Source organism: Physeter macrocephalus, unplaced genomic scaffold, assembly GCF_002837175.3.
Source record: "Physeter macrocephalus isolate SW-GA unplaced genomic scaffold, ASM283717v5 random_8, whole genome shotgun sequence".
Lineage (NCBI taxonomy): Eukaryota > Metazoa > Chordata > Mammalia > Artiodactyla > Physeteridae > Physeter > Physeter macrocephalus.
In genome coordinates, this window is record NW_021145294.1 from 160,681 (window position 1) to 176,855 (window position 16,175).

Consider the following 16,175-nt stretch of genomic DNA (forward strand, 5'->3'; position numbering starts at 1 on the left):
CTCCATACTGTTCTCCATAGTGGCTGTATCAATTTACATTATTCCCACCAGCAGTGCAAGAGGGTTCCCTTTTCTCCACACCCTCTCCAGCATTTATTGTTTCTAGAGTTTTTGATGATGGCCAATCTGACCGGTGTGAGATGATATCTCATTGTCGTTTTGATTTGCATTTCTCTAATGATTAATGATGTTGAGCATTCTTTCATGTGTTTGTTGGCGATCTGTATATCTTCTTTGGAGAAATGTCTATTTAGTTCTTCTGCCCATTTTTGGATTCGGTTGTTTGTTTTTTTGTTATTGAGCTGCAAGCGTTGCTTATAAATTTTGGATATTAATCCTTCGTCAGTTGCTTCGTTTGCAAATATTTTCTCCCATTCTGAGGGTTGTCTTTTGGTCTTGTTTATGGTATCCTTTGCTGTGCAAAAGCTTTTAAGTTTCATTAGGTCCCATTTGTTTATTTTTGTTTTTATTTCCATTTCTCTAGGAGATGGGTCAAAAAGGATCTTGCTGTGATTTATGTCATAGAGTGTTCTGCCTATGTTTTCCTCTAAGAGTGTGATAGTGTCTGGCCTTACATTTAGGTCTTTAACCCATTTTGAGTTTATTCTTGTGTGTGGGGTTAGGGAGTGTTCTAATTTCCTACTTTTACATGTAGCTGTCCAGTTTTCCCAGCACCACTTATTGAAGAGGCTGTCTTTTCTCCACTGTATATCCTTCCCTCCTTTATCAAAGATAAGGTGACCATATGTGTGTGGGTTTATCTCTGGGATTTCTATCCTGTTCCATTGATCTGTATTTCTGTTTTTGTGCCAGTACCATACTGTCTTGATTACTGTAACCTTGTAGTATAATCGGAAGTCAGGGAGCCTGATTCCTCCAGCTCCATTTTTCGTTCTCAAGACTGCTTTGGCTATTCGGGGTCTTTTGTGTTTCCATACAAATTGTGAAATTTTTTGTTCTACTTCTGTGAAAAATGCCAGTGGTAGTTTGATAGGGATTGAATTGAATCTGTAGATTGCTTTGGGTAGTAGAGTCATTTTCACAATGTTGATTCTTCCAATCCAAGAACATGGTATATCTCTCCATCTATTTGTATCATCTTTAATTTCTTTCATCAGTGTCTTATAATTTTCTGCATACAAGTCTTTTGTCTCCTTAGGTAGGTTTATTCCTAGATATTTTATTCTTTTTGTTGCAATGGTAAATGGGAGTGTTTTCTTAATTTCACTCTCAGATTTTTCATCATTAGTGTATAAGAATGCCAGAGATTTCTGTGCATTAATTTTGTATCCTGCTACTTTACCAAATTCATTGATTAGCTCTAGTAGTTTCCTGGTAGCATCCTTAGGATTCTCTATGTATACTATCAGTAATCAAGACAGTATGGTACTGGCACAAAAACAGAAATATAGATCAATGGAACAGGATAGAAAGCCCAGAGATAAACCCACACACATATGGTCACCTTATCTTTGATAAAGGAGGGAAGGATATACAGTGGAGAAAAGACAGCCTCTTCAATAAGTGGTGCTGGGAAAACTGGACAGCTACATGTAAAAGTATGAAATTAGAACAATCCCTAACACCACACACAAGAATAAACTCAAAATGGGTTAAAGACCTAAATGTAAGGCCAGACACTATCAAACTCTTAGAGGAAAACATAGGCAGAACACTCTATGGCATAAATCACAGCAGGATCCTGTTGGACCCATCTCCTAGAGAAATGCAAATAAAAACAAAAAAAAACAAATGGGACCTAATGAAACTTAAAAGCTTTTGCACAGCAAAGGATACCATAAACAAGACCAAAAGACAACCCTCAGAATGGGAGAAAATATTTGCAAACGAAGCAACTGACAAAGGACTAATATCCAAAATTTATAAGCAACTCTTGCAGCTCAATAACAAAAAAACAAACAACCCAATCCAAAAATGGGCAGAAGAACTAAATAGACATTTCTCCAAAGAAGATATACAGATCGCCAACAAACACATGAAAGAATGCTCAACATCATTAATCATTAGAGAAATGCAAATCAAAACGACAATGAGATATCATCTCACACCGGTCAGATTGGCCATCATCAAAAACTCTAGAAACAATAAATGCTGGAGAGGGTGTGGAGAAAAGGGAACCCTCTTGCACTGCTGGTGGGAATAATGTAAATTGATACAGCCACTATGGAGAACAGTATGGAGTGTTATATCTTCTTCATGGATCGATCCCTTGATCATTATATAGTGTCCTTCTTTGTCTCTTGTTATAGTTTTTACTTTAAAGTCTATTTTGTCTGATATGAGAATTGCTACTCCAGCTTTCTTCTGATTTCCATTTGCATGGAATATCTTTTTCCATCCCCTCACTTTCAGTCTGTATGTGTCCCTAGGTCTGAAGTGGGTCTCTTGTAGACAGCATATATATGGGTCTTGTTTTTGTTTCCATTCAGCCAGTCTGTGTCTTTTGGTGGGAGCATTTAATCCATTTACATTTAAGGTAATTATCGATATGTATGGTTCTATTACCATTTACTGAATTGTTTCGGGTTGTTCTTGTAGGTCTTTTCCTTCTCTTGTGTTTCTTGCCTAGAGAAGTTCCTTTAGCATTTGTTGTAAAGCTGGTTTGGTGGTGCTGAACTCTCTCAGCTTTTGCTTGTCTGTAAAGGTTTTAATTTCTCCATCAAATCTGAATGAGATCCTTGCTGGGTAGAGTAATCTTGGTTGTAGGTTTTTTTCCTTCATCACTTTAAATATGTCCTGCCACTCCCTTCTGGCTTGGAGAGTTTCTGCTGAAAGATCCGATGTTAACCTTATGGGGATTCCTTTGTGTGTTATTTGTTGTTTTTCCCTTGCTGCTTTTAATATGTTTTCTTTGTATTTAATTTTTGACAGTTTGATTATTATGTGTCTTGGCGTGTTTCTCCTTGGGTTTATCCTGTATGGGACTCTCTGTGCTTCCTGGACTTGATTGACTATTTTCTTTCCTATATTAGGGAAGTTTTCAACTATAATCTCTTCAAATATTTTCTCAGTCCCTTTCTTTTTCTCTTCTTCTTCTGGGACCCCTATAATTCGAATGTTGGTGCGTTTAATGTTGTCCCAGAGGTCTCTGAGACTGTCGTCAGTTCTTTTCATTCTTTTTTCTTTTTTCTGCTCTGCAGTAGTTATTTCCACTATTTTATCTTCCAGGTCACTTATCCGTCCTTCTGCCTCAGTTATTCTGCTACTGAGCCCATCTAGAGTATTTTTCATTTCATTTATTGTGTTGCTCATCGTTGCTTGCTTCCTCTTTATTTCTTCTAGGTCCTTGTTAACTGTTTCTTGCAATTTGTCTATTCTATTTCCAAGATTTTGAATCATCTTTACTATCATTATTCTGAATTCTTTTTCAGGTAGACTGCCTATTTCCTCTTCATTTGTTAGGTCTGGTGTGATTTTTATCTTGCTCCTTCATCTGCTGTGTGTTTTTCTGTCTTCTCATTTTGCTTATCTTACTGTGTTTGGGGTCTCCTTTTTGCAGGCTGCAGGTTCGTAGTTCCCGTTGGTTTTGGTGGCTGTCCCCAGTGGCTAAGGTTGGTTCAGTGGGTTGAGTAGGTTTCTTGGTTGGGGGGACTAGTGCCTCTGTTCTGGTGGATGAGGGTGGATCTTGTCTTTCTGGTGGGCGCATTCGGACTCTTAATTCCCCGGCCAGGGATCTAACCTGTGCCCCCTGCAGTGGAAGCGCAGAGTCCTAACCACTGGACCTCCAGGGAAGTCCAAACATGTTAAAACTGCGTTCTATTTTATCTACTGCAAAAGCATTGCCCTGTCTTTCCCTCAGCCCCCAGTGGACCTGTGTCCACTTCCCAACTTTTTAGGCTGTACGTCCTATTTTTATATCGTCGAGGTTGACAACATTCCCATTCAGAGGCCACCCTCAGTCTTCTGTGCTCTGTCTCTAGATTGATTATAAAGGTCAAATGCCAATAAACAGTGTCGATGTCATTGTGACCCGGGTTGGTGCCCAGTGTGAACCAGGTGGCTGGCTGTGAGCTCGTGGCTGAGACACATGCTGACGGGTCACTGTGTGCCGAGCTGGCTGTTAAATACTTCTTGTATTATCCCTGATTATGTGTGTTCTCTTTCAGAAATTCTTATGGGTTGGATCGTGTCTCTTATCTCTCTCTCATGTTGTCTGTTTTTGGTTTGGGGTTTTATATCATAGTCCATGACGCTGTCCTCGTACCCTTCCACCCAATGTCATACTTGGATCGTTTTTAAATTTCCCAGAATTCTTTCTTTTTCTCTGTTTGGACTTTCATCATCCTATTTTTGTTCTGTGGATGTCATTTCTTCCTTAATCACTCTGTCTGATGATACCAATTAGACTAGGTCTGCCTTTTCAAGTTTTCTCTGTAACCTGTATTTTCTCTGGGTTTATTTTTTCCTCTGGGGTCGTGTCTTGTTACGTTTTTTTTGTTTTGGTCATTCCCTTGTGCTTTGGAAGACTGCCTCCAGGACTTTTTCTCACCCCTTCTCCAGGGGAGGTGGTGACTGATCTGACCGGTAAAATTGGGAAGAATAAACTGGGAATGCTCGACTGAGCTCAGGCCCTTTCCTTTTAGGGGTGAGCACAAGTCCCACTCTGGCCGCCCAGCAATGCCCAAGACCAGGTAAGTCTGTCTGAGGATGGGGTCCCTACTAGGGGAGCCGCTTGTTCACAGACGTCAGCCACATCCTCCAACTTAGCCTTTAAAGGTGATATTTTGGCCAAATGCCTTTTGTATTATTTCTCAATTTGCTTAGAACTTGGGTATAGAAGAAGGCTGCTAGTTCTCAGGTCCATTCAAGAGTATACGTATTTGCAGACCAGAAAACACACCACAGTTTTTGGCGGGGCTGGGGGTTTCCTGGGCAGACAGCAGGGTGTGGACAGGTGTTTTGACCTGGGTGACCTGCAGAGGCTGGCATTAAGCCCAGTGGGTTTCTACACTTGTGTGGTTGGCTTTTAACCTCTATGGCCTGAGTGAAAGTCTTTTTTTTTTTTTTTAATTTATTTTTATTTATTTATTATTTTTGGCTGCGTTGGGTCTTCGTTGCTGCACACGGGCTTTCTCTAGTTGTGGCGAGCGGGGCTACTCTTTGTTGTGGTGCGCGGGCTTCTCATTGCGGTGGCTTCTCTTGTTGCAGAGCCCGGGCTCTAGGGCATGCGGGCTTCAGTAGTTGCGGCATGTGGGCTCAGCAGTTGTGGCTCACGGCTGTAGAGCGCAGGCTCAGTAGTTGTGCTGCACGGGCTGTAGAGCACAGGCTCAGGAGTTGTGGCGCACGGGCTTAGCTGCTCCGCGGCATGTGGGATCTTCCCGGACCAGGGCTCGAACCCGTGTCCCCCGCATTGGCAGGTGGATTCTTAACCACTGCGCCACCAGGGAAGGCTCTGAGTGAAAGTCTTTAAGCCAACCCTGTGATATTCTGACCTTGGCAGGTGGCTGCAGCTTTTTCCATGGGTGAGTGGCTATTTCTATAGAGGCAGGATGTTTGAAGGAGGGCAACGTCTAGGAAACTGGACTTGGGCAGAGGAAAGATGTAGTCTGCAAGGGTGGCCTTAATTAAGAGTATTGCAGTGGGCTTCCCTGGTGTTAGGAGTTACTTGTGCATATATGTTGTAGGAAATCACCTTCTGGATTGTCTAGCCCACTCACAGGAAATACCCCTCTCTACCTCCAGATGACCCCATCCCCTCCCCAGGCTCCAAAGCCCTCACATTCCTCCAGGTCCAAGCAGCAGTGTGACACCTTTGTCCCATCCCCCCGGCAAAGACACATTTGCCGCACAGACTTCACTAGCTACTGTCTCAGGGTCCCTCTCCAAAGGGCCCCCAACGAAGGATGGCAGACATTGCCGGCTCCCCGGTCAGTCTTGGAAAAGGCTCCTTGGGGACAGTGCCCCTGTGCATTTGTAACCCTCTCAGTCAGCTTAGCTTTCTGAGCCAGAGGCAGACTGTCTAAACAAGACACAGACGGGGAGGCAGACAGGACTGTAAGGGAGAGGGGAGTCGAATTTGACAGGGAAGAATAAACAGTCAGGAAACATCCCTCGGAAATTTGGGAGAGGGACCACCTCGGAAAATGGAAAACGCTAGTGTTAGGCTCACCTCACGCAGCTTCTCCTGGGCCTCAGCCAGGGCCGATTGCTTCTCCTGAAGCTGGGCCAACGCAGTGTTCATGCGGATCCGCTTGGGCTCCACCACCCGGTACAGCCGCCCGTACAGCTGTGGGCAGACAGCAGGCACCCTCTTACCCGCCACCTACTCACCTGCCTGTGATCCTTCCTTCCCACTTGGGTCTACCATCCCCCCTCCTCCTGGGCCAGCCTCACTGCTCCCCTCCCCACTGGCCACCGCTTACCTCCATGGCGCGAACCCACATGCAGAGGGACTTGGCAGCCAACGACACGCGGCCGATGATGTCAGGCTGGAAGTCCGGCTGGGCACAGTAGACCCCGATCTTCTTCAGGACCTTATCTGAGATATTGTCCTTATCAAAGTTGATCAGTGACTTGATGAAGTTCTGTTCCCCTGTGGGATGAAGGTAGGGGGCCTCAGCCAGAGGGCCCAACCCCCTCCTCATCCAGGCCACATGCTTCCTGGGCTCAGTTCCCAAGGCCAGCATATCTGCCCTCATCCCGAGCTCCTTCCGCTGACCTTGTTCCCTTCTCTAGACCCTCGAAGCTCCCAGGGCCTCCACGACCTCCGCAGCCTCAACTCCCATCACTTAACCTTCATGACTCTCAGCCCGACTGCCCCACACACCACTCTTTCTATATACTCGCACCTTCTTCTAGGGCAGGGGCCACCAAACTACAGCTTACAGGCTACATTCTACCACCAGAACTCAGAGCAGGAAAACTATCACAAGAATAAAACAGAAAGACTCTTGTTTTCCCTTTTCTGATTCTTGTGTTTTTGGAGGATGGGCGACCGAAGACATTCCTGTCCTTGGATTCTGTGATATATTCCTATAATTCCTATAGCTTTATGAAATTTTTTTTTTGCTTAAATTAAGATGAGTCATTTTCTGTTACTTACAACCAAAGAAACTTGACTGACATTTATGCCTTCTCTTCCTTACTAGGCTCTGTGGTTTGAGGGTTGGTACAATGCCTCCTTCATCTCTGTCTCTCCGAGTGCCTGACACCCAGCAGATGATTAGGGAACGCTGGGTGGACTCACGTTAATTACCTTCTGGATCCCTGGCTTACCTAGCTGCCTCTTGGCCTCTGCCCAGGTGGGCTCGTTGCCTCGGAGAATCATGACTGCCTGCAACACCATCTCCACTTGGGCAGGGGGCCGTCCATAAGACTTGATCTCTCCTATATCCTTCTTGTTCAGAGACTCCAGGGCCTGGGAAAAGGGATTAACTTGGGGACAAGAGTCAACTCAGGTGGCAAGACAGCTTCCTTTATGGAGACAGGACCCAGCTGAAGTTCCCCTCTTCTTCGCTACTTCCCCAGGGACTTTGAGAACAAAGAAGGCCGGCCCCACCCCCTTCCTGAGCCCTCCCGCCCCATACCCGCATGGCCTCTTCCAGGGCTGGCAATGCCTCTTCTAGATCCTTCTGGGCATTGTCAGCCAGTGCCTGGCACTTGACTTCCTCGATCGCAATCTTCTCACTATTGGCTGTGACAGCCTACGGATGAAAAGAAAACGAGGGTTTTGACTTCACCTTGAGCAAAAGTGGCAGTGACGGTGTTGGTGGTAAGAGAAAGAGAAAGCTAAAGAAAACATGAGGAGTGGAACTCCCATCCCCTGCCCTGTAACCAGTGGAGACTGGGAAGCCCCTGCCCGGTGGGCGCGGGGAGTAGGGGGCACGAGGGGCAGGCGCAGGGCCGGGGAAGGGGGCGGGGCCACCTTCTGCTGTTCATCCGCTTCCCGCTTCTGCTGCACGATGATGACCAGGTACTCCTCGCACTGTTTCTGGAACTCAGCCACCTTTTTCTTGGCATCCTCCAGCTCCAAAGACATCACTTCCACCTTTTCCCTCGTTTCATCGATCTTAAACAACCCCGTCCGCAGCTTATTGGCTTGGTCCAGCAGCTCCTGCCGCTTCTCTGCCAGCAAGCTAGGGGACAGAGTGGGATCGGTGCCTCAGGAGTCGGGGTGCCCAGAAAGGAGAGGCCCATTTAGTCTCTTCCTTCCCGGAGCGGCTCTGGTCCCTGTCTTGCTGCCCGTTGCCACCAACACCATCCTAGTCAGACTTTTATCATTTCCTGCCTGGATTATTGCCAACAGCCTCCCAACCGGTCTTCCTGCTTCCAGAGACTCTCGTGCCTCTGATTTATTCTACACACCGCTGTCAGAATCAGCTTGCTTGCTACTGTTTTCATCACACCACTTCCCTACTTGAGACTCTTCCCCGCTGTGCAGCAGACAGGGGGGCTGCGGTGAACCAGAAAACACAAACTTCTCTCAAGGGGGTGGCCGTCTCTGGGCTCCAACCTGTTTTTTTTCCATTTGAGAATAAATGTGGGCTCAGTATTGCCACAATTTCTGATGCTTCAAGACAGACTGGAAATCTGGAGTTTTCTAAGGCTCCCCAAGTTTTAAATGTTGGCAACTCACTCAAAAATGAGTTTTAACATTGTACAGCCAAAGAAAAATGTCGATGCAAGATTGTTTTCTGGATTAAGTAATAATATGCATGTAAAGAGCTTAATGCAGTGACTGGGAAATCCTAAACAGGATGTTAGCCTTTGTACCCAGGGAAGGCAAGGACTTTATTTTGTTAACTGGCATATATATTACAAGCATCTAAAATAGTGCCTGGCACAGAGTAGGTGCTCAAAAATATATTTTAAATGAATGAATTAATGTTGCCTATCATTATTATTACAAATGGCTTTTTCTTCACCTTTGAAATACTAAATCCAATAAATGAGGGGTTGTTTTTTTTTTTACCTTACTCTTATATCCTTCAAAGCAAATTACTGTGTTGTGCACATAAAACCTCATAGTCAATACAACTTAATGAATGAATATACAATTCTTGGGAATGGTGGAAAGTCTAGAAGATGTTAAAGGCAGAGAGAAGAGGACCTACATCGTAATATATACCCATAATATAATGTCACAGTTGTATTGTGGTTGGGAAGAGAGACATCATTCTAGAAGATAAGGACAGAGAGGTGTATAAAGTGGTCACAGCCAGAGGGCCCCTGAGATGGCCATGTCCCCTGGAAACCCCATCTCTCTGTTTAACTTCCTGGACAAAATCAAGGTCTCTGGCACCTCTGCCATTCCACATCAACATCCCAGTCCTCGAGCGGGTCCCCTTGGCCAGCTGCTGGATATTTTCCCTGACTTCATTTCACCAAGCACCCTCGAAAGACACCAAGCTCCCCGGCCTTCTGTGCCCCCTACTCTTCATCATACTTTTTATATCCAGATACAAGTTCCAGGTAGTTGGTGGGTGTGACGTAGTTGTGTCTTCGAAGTTCCAGCAGCATCTTCTGGGAATACTGAGCCACTGACCAGTGCATGGTGACGAAGATCTGGGCCACCTTCCTGTGGATCTGAGGCCAATTCATAGAGGATGTGAGATTGAGCAAGAGTAAAGGCAGACAGAGAACAGAAATGGGCGGGAGGTGCACGGGGGTGAGGAAAGGTGGGGAGGAGGGCCTCACGTTCTCCTGGGTCCCCAGGTCTGTTCCCACCAGATACTTCTCAGCCACCTCCAGCAGGGCCTCGCGGGGCCACTCTGAGAACCAGTTGATGGTTGTGCAGTTCACCAAGGCTGGGTACTGTCGGATCCAGTTCCTGGCGCGGGTTTCGAGAGGCAGTTAAGCCCAATCGCAGACTCGGCCTCCAGCGATGGGCTTCGTCACAGCTCCACCCGCTCCCTGGGAACCTAAAAGCCCCACCCCCGTGCCCCTGTATATCCTTGTCCAGGTTTTGCTCCCCTCAGAGCTGATTCAGTGCAGGATTTAGAAACAGTTTCTGCAGTCAGAAAGACCCGATTCCACACCAACTAGGTGTGGATCTTGGGGCAAGTGATGTAATCTTTTGAATGTCATTGTCCTTAGCTCTAAAATGGGAATAACAAAACATACTAACTAGAGTTGTTAGGGGATTCAGTGGGGTGACACATGTAAAATGCTTAGCACAGAGCCTGGTACGTGGTAAATACACCATAAACCAAAAATATTAAAAGATAAACAAAATGGTAACCCAAACTGCCTCTCTGCACAAGTTCTCTGTCCTCCTATTTTCCAATGCCCTTGAAAATCTAGTCATACCAAGAATGGATCAAATGTGGTGTATACACACGATGGAATATTATTCAGCCTTAAAGAGGAAGGAGATTCTGACACCTGCTACAACATGGATGAACCTTGAGGACGTTAATGCTAAGTGAAATAAGCCAGTCACAAAAAGACAAATACTGTATGATTCCACCTCTACGTGGTATCTAGAGTGGTCACTCACAGAAACAGAAAGTAGAAGGGTGGTTGCCAGGGCCTGGGGGTGGTGGGGGAAATGGGCAGTTGTCCAGTAGGTATACAGTTACAGTTTTGCACAATGAGAATGTTCCAGAAATCTGTTGCACAACAGTGTGAATATACTTAACACTGCTGAGCTGTATACTTAAAAACGGTTAGAGACTTCCCTGGTGGTGCAGTGGTTAAGACTGCACTCCCAATGCAGGGGGCCCAGGTTCAATCCCTGGTCCGGGAACTAGATCCTGCACGCATGCCGCAACTAAGAAGGCTGTGTGGGCTTCCCTGGTGGCGCAGTGGTTGAGAGTCCGCCTGCTGATGCAGGGGACAAGGGTTCATGCCCCAGTCTGGGAAGATCCCACATGCCGCGGAGCGGCTAGGCCCGTGAGCCATGGCTGCTGAGCCTGTGCGTCCGGAGCCTGTGCTCCGCAACGGGAGAGGCCACAACAGTGAGAGGCCCGCGTACCGCAAAAAAAAAAAAGAAGGCTGCATGCCGCAACTAAAGATCCCGTGTGCCACAACTAAGACCTGGCAGCCAAGATAAATAAATAAACATTTTTTTTTTTAATTTAAGAACTTCTCTTCAGCAAAAACAAAAAAAAACACAAAACTTAAAGAAAGTGAAGAGACAAGCCACAAACTTGAAAAAAACATGGCTAAAATGATTAAATTTTATGTGTGTTTTTAACCACAGTTAAAAATTTAAAAACAAAAAAACCACCTCCATCTTCCGGAAAAATAAAGAAATCTGATACACCAAAAGGCTCCCATGTAAGCAGCAGGAACTTGCTGAAAGAAACACAGGCTACGGCCAGGAGACGGGGTGTACAGGGCTGGAGAGGCCAGCGCTATTCCTGAGTCTCGCTGGCAGAAGGCACAGAGGCCAGAACCGGGGAGGAGGACCCCGCGATGAGTGGGGGCCTCGAGGGAGAAGAAGGCTGTAACAAGAGTCACCTGAAGGGGTCGCCCACGGGGCTGAGGCAGAGGACGATGTGCAGGTTGTTCCGCACGCGCTCGGTGAGGTAGGCGAAGAGGCTGTCCGAGGACTCGGGCACCTGCTCGGCGCGGGCCTGCTCTATGATGAGCGTCTGGATCTGCGTGGAAGCCACAGTCAGAGGGCTGAGGTTTCAAGGGCAGAACCCAGGGCAGGAGGGAGGAGGGAGCAGCAGGTGGGGCTGGGCTGACAGGGTGTGGGTTTTAAAGCAGCTCGGCCCACTAGCGTCCCGCGAGGGAGGATGGCAGGAGAGGAAGCACCACCTAATGGGGGGCTGGAGGGAGGGGGTGCTACAGCAGCATCCTCTGGGATTAGGTGAGAGGGGTTAGTTAGGAAGGCCAAAGAACCAACTGGTAGTGGGTGTGGAAGGATCGCACCTCTTCAAATTCATCCACCTTATAGAGATTGGGGACCTCGCCTGAGCTGAGGATGTTGTTAATGTCCTCTAGGAATGATTCGTCAGCAACCTGGGTGTCCACAAAAAGGAAGGACGTGGCCTTGAGCTCTACCCCAGCCTGGCGATACAGACGCTTGATATCTGGGCCAGAGGAGACAGAAAGACTCTTCAGATTCACCATCCTGTCCCTCCTTCCCCTTCTGAGATTCAGGAGCCCTCCCCCAGCTGGCAACACATACATGACACCATCCTGTACCCGACCGGGCCTGGCGCGGCCCCCTCCCCAGCTTCCAGCCCTCCTCTCACTTGTCATCACAGGAAGTTCAGGCATCTGATCTTTCATTCCCGGCCCCAAACCCTCTTCCATCTCAGAAACCCAGTGTTACCGTCTCGGAATTCCTGCTTTCGATAATGTTTGGTGACCTCAATCTGGAAGGTGATGTACTCGCAGATGGATGAGGCCAAGCGGGCCAGACTCTGGCGTCCGCTGCCCCCAATGCCCACCAAGAGCATGTTGCCCCGAGGCTGTCCAATGACCCGCACAATCCGTGTGACTGGAGGGTAGGGGGTAGGGGGTGAGGGTAATGAGTTGGTTGAACAACCTCAGGGGACCTCCAGGCCCTAGGCTGGGGACTGGGACGACTAAAACCGCAGTAGAGGAACCAGGCAGCATGGCAAGAGGTTGGTGCCTGAAGCACTGGTAGCAATTCAACTCTCAACCTCCACCCCCTCTGTTAAACACCATCATCAAGGAAAACCCCACCCATGGCCACAAGCACATCTGGGGTTAGGGAGGAAGGCAACTTCTGAGACTTGATTTGGGAGCAACCTGGGAAGAGATCCCCATTTCCTTGGAATATCCCATAACTGGGATGCTGGAGAAGGGATGGGAGCAGGACGTGCTCACTGTGTTCAATGGCCTCTCGGAAGAGCACCAGCTGCATTGGCACGACGGCGGGTGACAGGTTGTACTCATTTAGCGCTGTCTCCATGGCTGTCCTCAGGACCGTCAGATCCGTCAGGTCTTCATACACCTTGGGCTCCCGCAGGAAGTCCCCTGGGTCATGGGAAGAGGGGGGCAGATCTCAAATGCCTGGTCCTCCCCAGGCTTCCCCAAAGGGCTCTACGCATCCATGGGACTTGGTGCCCCGCCTCCCCTTCTAACCCATCTCCTAAGAGTCTCCAGCCTAGAGGGGCCACAGCTCCCAGCTCACCAAAGATGGGAGAACGTTTGTTGGGACAAAGGTTATGAAATGTGAGGTCAAAGAAGGAGCCGAGTTTGTCACTTATGATGCCCATGAAGGCTTCCATGTCTGCCGTGTCAACTAGTCGGTCAGAGAAGACTCTGTTGGGAGGGAGCTGGGGTGAGACCTGGGAATGAAGAGGAGCATGGTCTTGGGGAAGGGACAGGCGGGTGGGCGGTGGAGGCTTGGGCTTCGGAAGGCCTGGATCTGGCAGGCACAGCTACCTCACCTGAAACATTCATGGATCCAGAGTCGTGTGATTCTGGACTTGGTATCGTGGAAGTCCTTGCTGGCTCTCAGCATGCCCTGGAACACCTAGGGAAGGGGCGTGGCTAGTGGGATGGAGGGAGGGAAGAGAGTCCCTCCAGAAGTTTTAGAGAAAGCAGCATTCCCGGATGGGGGCGGTTTGGGGTGTGTGGGATGCTACTGAGCTCCAAGGCTTACTTTGAGGAGAGGAGAATGCCTCCAAGGAGGCTGTGCTGGGCCAAAGGGGCAAGGTCTGACAGAGTTTCACCTTGGAGATGTCTCGAAGGTTGAAGAGGTAGTGGATCTTGGCAGGCGTGGGCAGGAAGCGCTGTACCACAGTGTTGTACACATCCAAGGTGGCCTTGGTCACCACATTCCCAATGGGCTTCACCTCTTCCTCAAAGTCCTGGAGCTTCTGACTGATCATGGTGCCAAATATCCGGATGATCTGGGACTCCTAGAAACAGGCTCTCAGACTCAACACTGCAGGCTCATGACCTTTCAGCCAAGCGGGGGACTAGGGTCAGGGGAGAAAAGCACTTGTCTTGGGGGCAGAATTTAAGGGGGGCACAAAAAACCCTCAAAAATCAAGAGAAATAATGCTTTAGTGTAATATTTAAAAATCAAGATTAATGCAAACTGTCCACGATGAACAAATACGAACATTTTAAATAAAGACGGGATCCGTATTGCTGGTTTTTCCTCTTGCCTCAGGCTCTCATGAGGCTCAGCACGGTACTATACTGACCTCGTACTTATTTAAAATTTTGGTGTCTTGTTCATTGTGAATTTTTGGCATTAATTTTTTTTAACGTTGCATGAAAATATTATTTATCTTGATTTCTGAGGGTTTTGGGTGCCCCTGAGTGCCTCCCTCGCCTCACCCTAGCCCTGGGCCGCTCCCAGCTCTCTGCTTTGGAGGCTCTACCTTCCTTGTCTGTTCGGTCCCCACTCTCTGCCCACCGGGACTGTTAGGCTTCACATGCCGGAGCCAGGCTACACTTCCACCCTGCAGCTCTCCTAGCTCAGCAGAAGCAAGGCTCCTGCAGAGAGCAGTCTCCCCTCCATGTATCATAGCTCCCTGAATGCAACTCAGCCCTGGGGGTCCTTGGGCCCCTCCGCTATCTGCCCCGTCGTTCTCTGAGCCACACATGGCTTTGCCTTCTACAGTCCCCTCCCCCAGCCCTCGGGATGCCCTCACCGTAGGGAAGGTCATGTTGATGGTGTTGAAGCGACTCTGCAGCCTTGGGGAGATGACGGTCCGTCCCCCCCCGGAAGGGCCCATGGCAGCCATCAAGAACATGTCCTAGAGAGCAAAAACCAGATGGGGTGGGGGGTGGGGGGTGGCGGTGGAGACAGGTGAGAGGACGGGAAGAGAGGAAGCATGGAAATAAGGGAGGATGTGAGAGGAGCCAGGAGGAAGAGAGGAGATGGAGGGACAAATGGGAGGAGGGAAGACAGGGACAGAAAGAGCAGGAAGGGACAGGGAAAGGTGAGGGGAAGGAAGGGATTTGGGACATTTTTACAGAATTACTAAAGTAATGTATTTGTTCTTATTTCATCATTATAATCCATGTTCCCGAATTGGAAAATAGAGGTAAGTTAAAAAAATAACATCTGATTACGTCTTCTAGACTTTCTCTTCTTTTCTATTTTAAATAAATAAATAAATATATATACATGTATCTGTGTATGTATGTGTGTGTTTTTTCTAAGAAACATATGAATATATTATTAGGTGAGTTTTGGACCCCGAGGGCCAGACAGATGAGTGCCCCAGATATGAGGCTGGAATGGCTGCCCATTGATTCAGGAAAAAGAAATAAGACGTTCAGAATCCCATGGGAGAAAAGCCAGGACTGAAGGGAGACGCCTGGATTCTGGGTGGGGAGTGGAGGTGGTTACTGAAACAGTGGGAAGTGGAGAGACCTGGAGACGGGGTTATGGGCAGTTCTGGTTGGCCTCAGCGTTGCCATGGGAGCGAGGTATAAGAGGCCTGGGAAAGGAGTAGAAGTTGGAGGACAGGCTCCCTTGGTCATGAAGCACAGGACAGCCAGTGAGGAGGATTACTAACAGGAATTGATAACCTAGGAGCCAGATGTCTGGGTCCTGAGAAAGGCAGGAAGCTCCTGTGTGGGGAGGAACATAGGCTTACAGGATTCTATCCTGGGGTCCCAGAGAAGCGGGGACTGAACCCATCATGGGCGGGAACGGAGGCCTGAAGAACAAATTCTCGGGATGCTTACTCGAATGTACTTGATGGTCTGCTTCGTTCGATCATACCAGAAGCCATAGTCAATCCAGAAGCGAATCAGCTCCAGGGGGGGCTGGGACCCAAACGTGTCCTTAGCTGGCATATTTAGGTCATCCATGAAGGTGATCATGCTTTTGCCTCCAAATGGCACATAGACACCCTTGGTTCGCTTCTCCACCCTGCTCTCAATGACGCTCTGCACATTATTGGATGTGGTCTGGTGAAAAAGGCACAGAATGAATGCTTGGGTCCCCCAGGAGAAATACGGGGTTAGAGAGGAGTGTCGACCAGGCACTTGGATCCCAAGGGGGAGCAGAGGTAGGGAAAGAGCAGGGAGCTGGCGGCCTGGTCCTGGGTCCTGCCACACACCTGCGCAGACATGTTGACAGTGAGCACTGACCACTGCCTGGAGGGCAAGGACTGCAGGACACTCTGAGCGATGGACGTCTTTCCAGTCCCCACGGGACCCACCAGCAGGACGGGGTTCTGGGTGGCCACCAAGGTGCTCACCAGGTAGTTGTAGCGGACAGTGTCAACAGTGGGCACCATGATCTTGTAGAAGGGGAAGCT

General features: G+C 48.3%; 1 protein-coding gene across 2 annotated transcripts in view; it reads right to left on the bottom strand.

The window, feature by feature from the left end:
- DNAH2 (dynein axonemal heavy chain 2) overlaps positions 1–16,175 on the bottom strand; it is a 97,915-nt gene that overhangs the window by 20,415 nt on the left and 61,325 nt on the right. For both annotated transcript variants that reach the window (XM_024127751.2, XM_055082070.1), the window contains 17 exons: positions 15,975–16,173; positions 15,598–15,822; positions 14,553–14,657; positions 13,620–13,808; positions 13,335–13,420; positions 13,076–13,206; positions 12,769–12,918; positions 12,248–12,415; positions 11,842–12,002; positions 11,425–11,564; positions 9,658–9,790; positions 9,407–9,546; positions 7,886–8,096; positions 7,548–7,664; positions 7,237–7,378; positions 6,384–6,553; positions 6,131–6,247 (listed from right to left, as the gene is read on the bottom strand). In XM_024127751.2, coding sequence (XP_023983519.1) covers positions 6,131–6,247; positions 6,384–6,553; positions 7,237–7,378; positions 7,548–7,664; positions 7,886–8,096; positions 9,407–9,546; positions 9,658–9,790; positions 11,425–11,564; positions 11,842–12,002; positions 12,248–12,415; positions 12,769–12,918; positions 13,076–13,206; positions 13,335–13,420; positions 13,620–13,808; positions 14,553–14,657; positions 15,598–15,822; positions 15,975–16,173 — 2,584 coding nt within the window. The remainder of the gene's footprint in view (positions 1–6,130; positions 6,248–6,383; positions 6,554–7,236; positions 7,379–7,547; positions 7,665–7,885; positions 8,097–9,406; positions 9,547–9,657; positions 9,791–11,424; positions 11,565–11,841; positions 12,003–12,247; positions 12,416–12,768; positions 12,919–13,075; positions 13,207–13,334; positions 13,421–13,619; positions 13,809–14,552; positions 14,658–15,597; positions 15,823–15,974; positions 16,174–16,175) is intronic.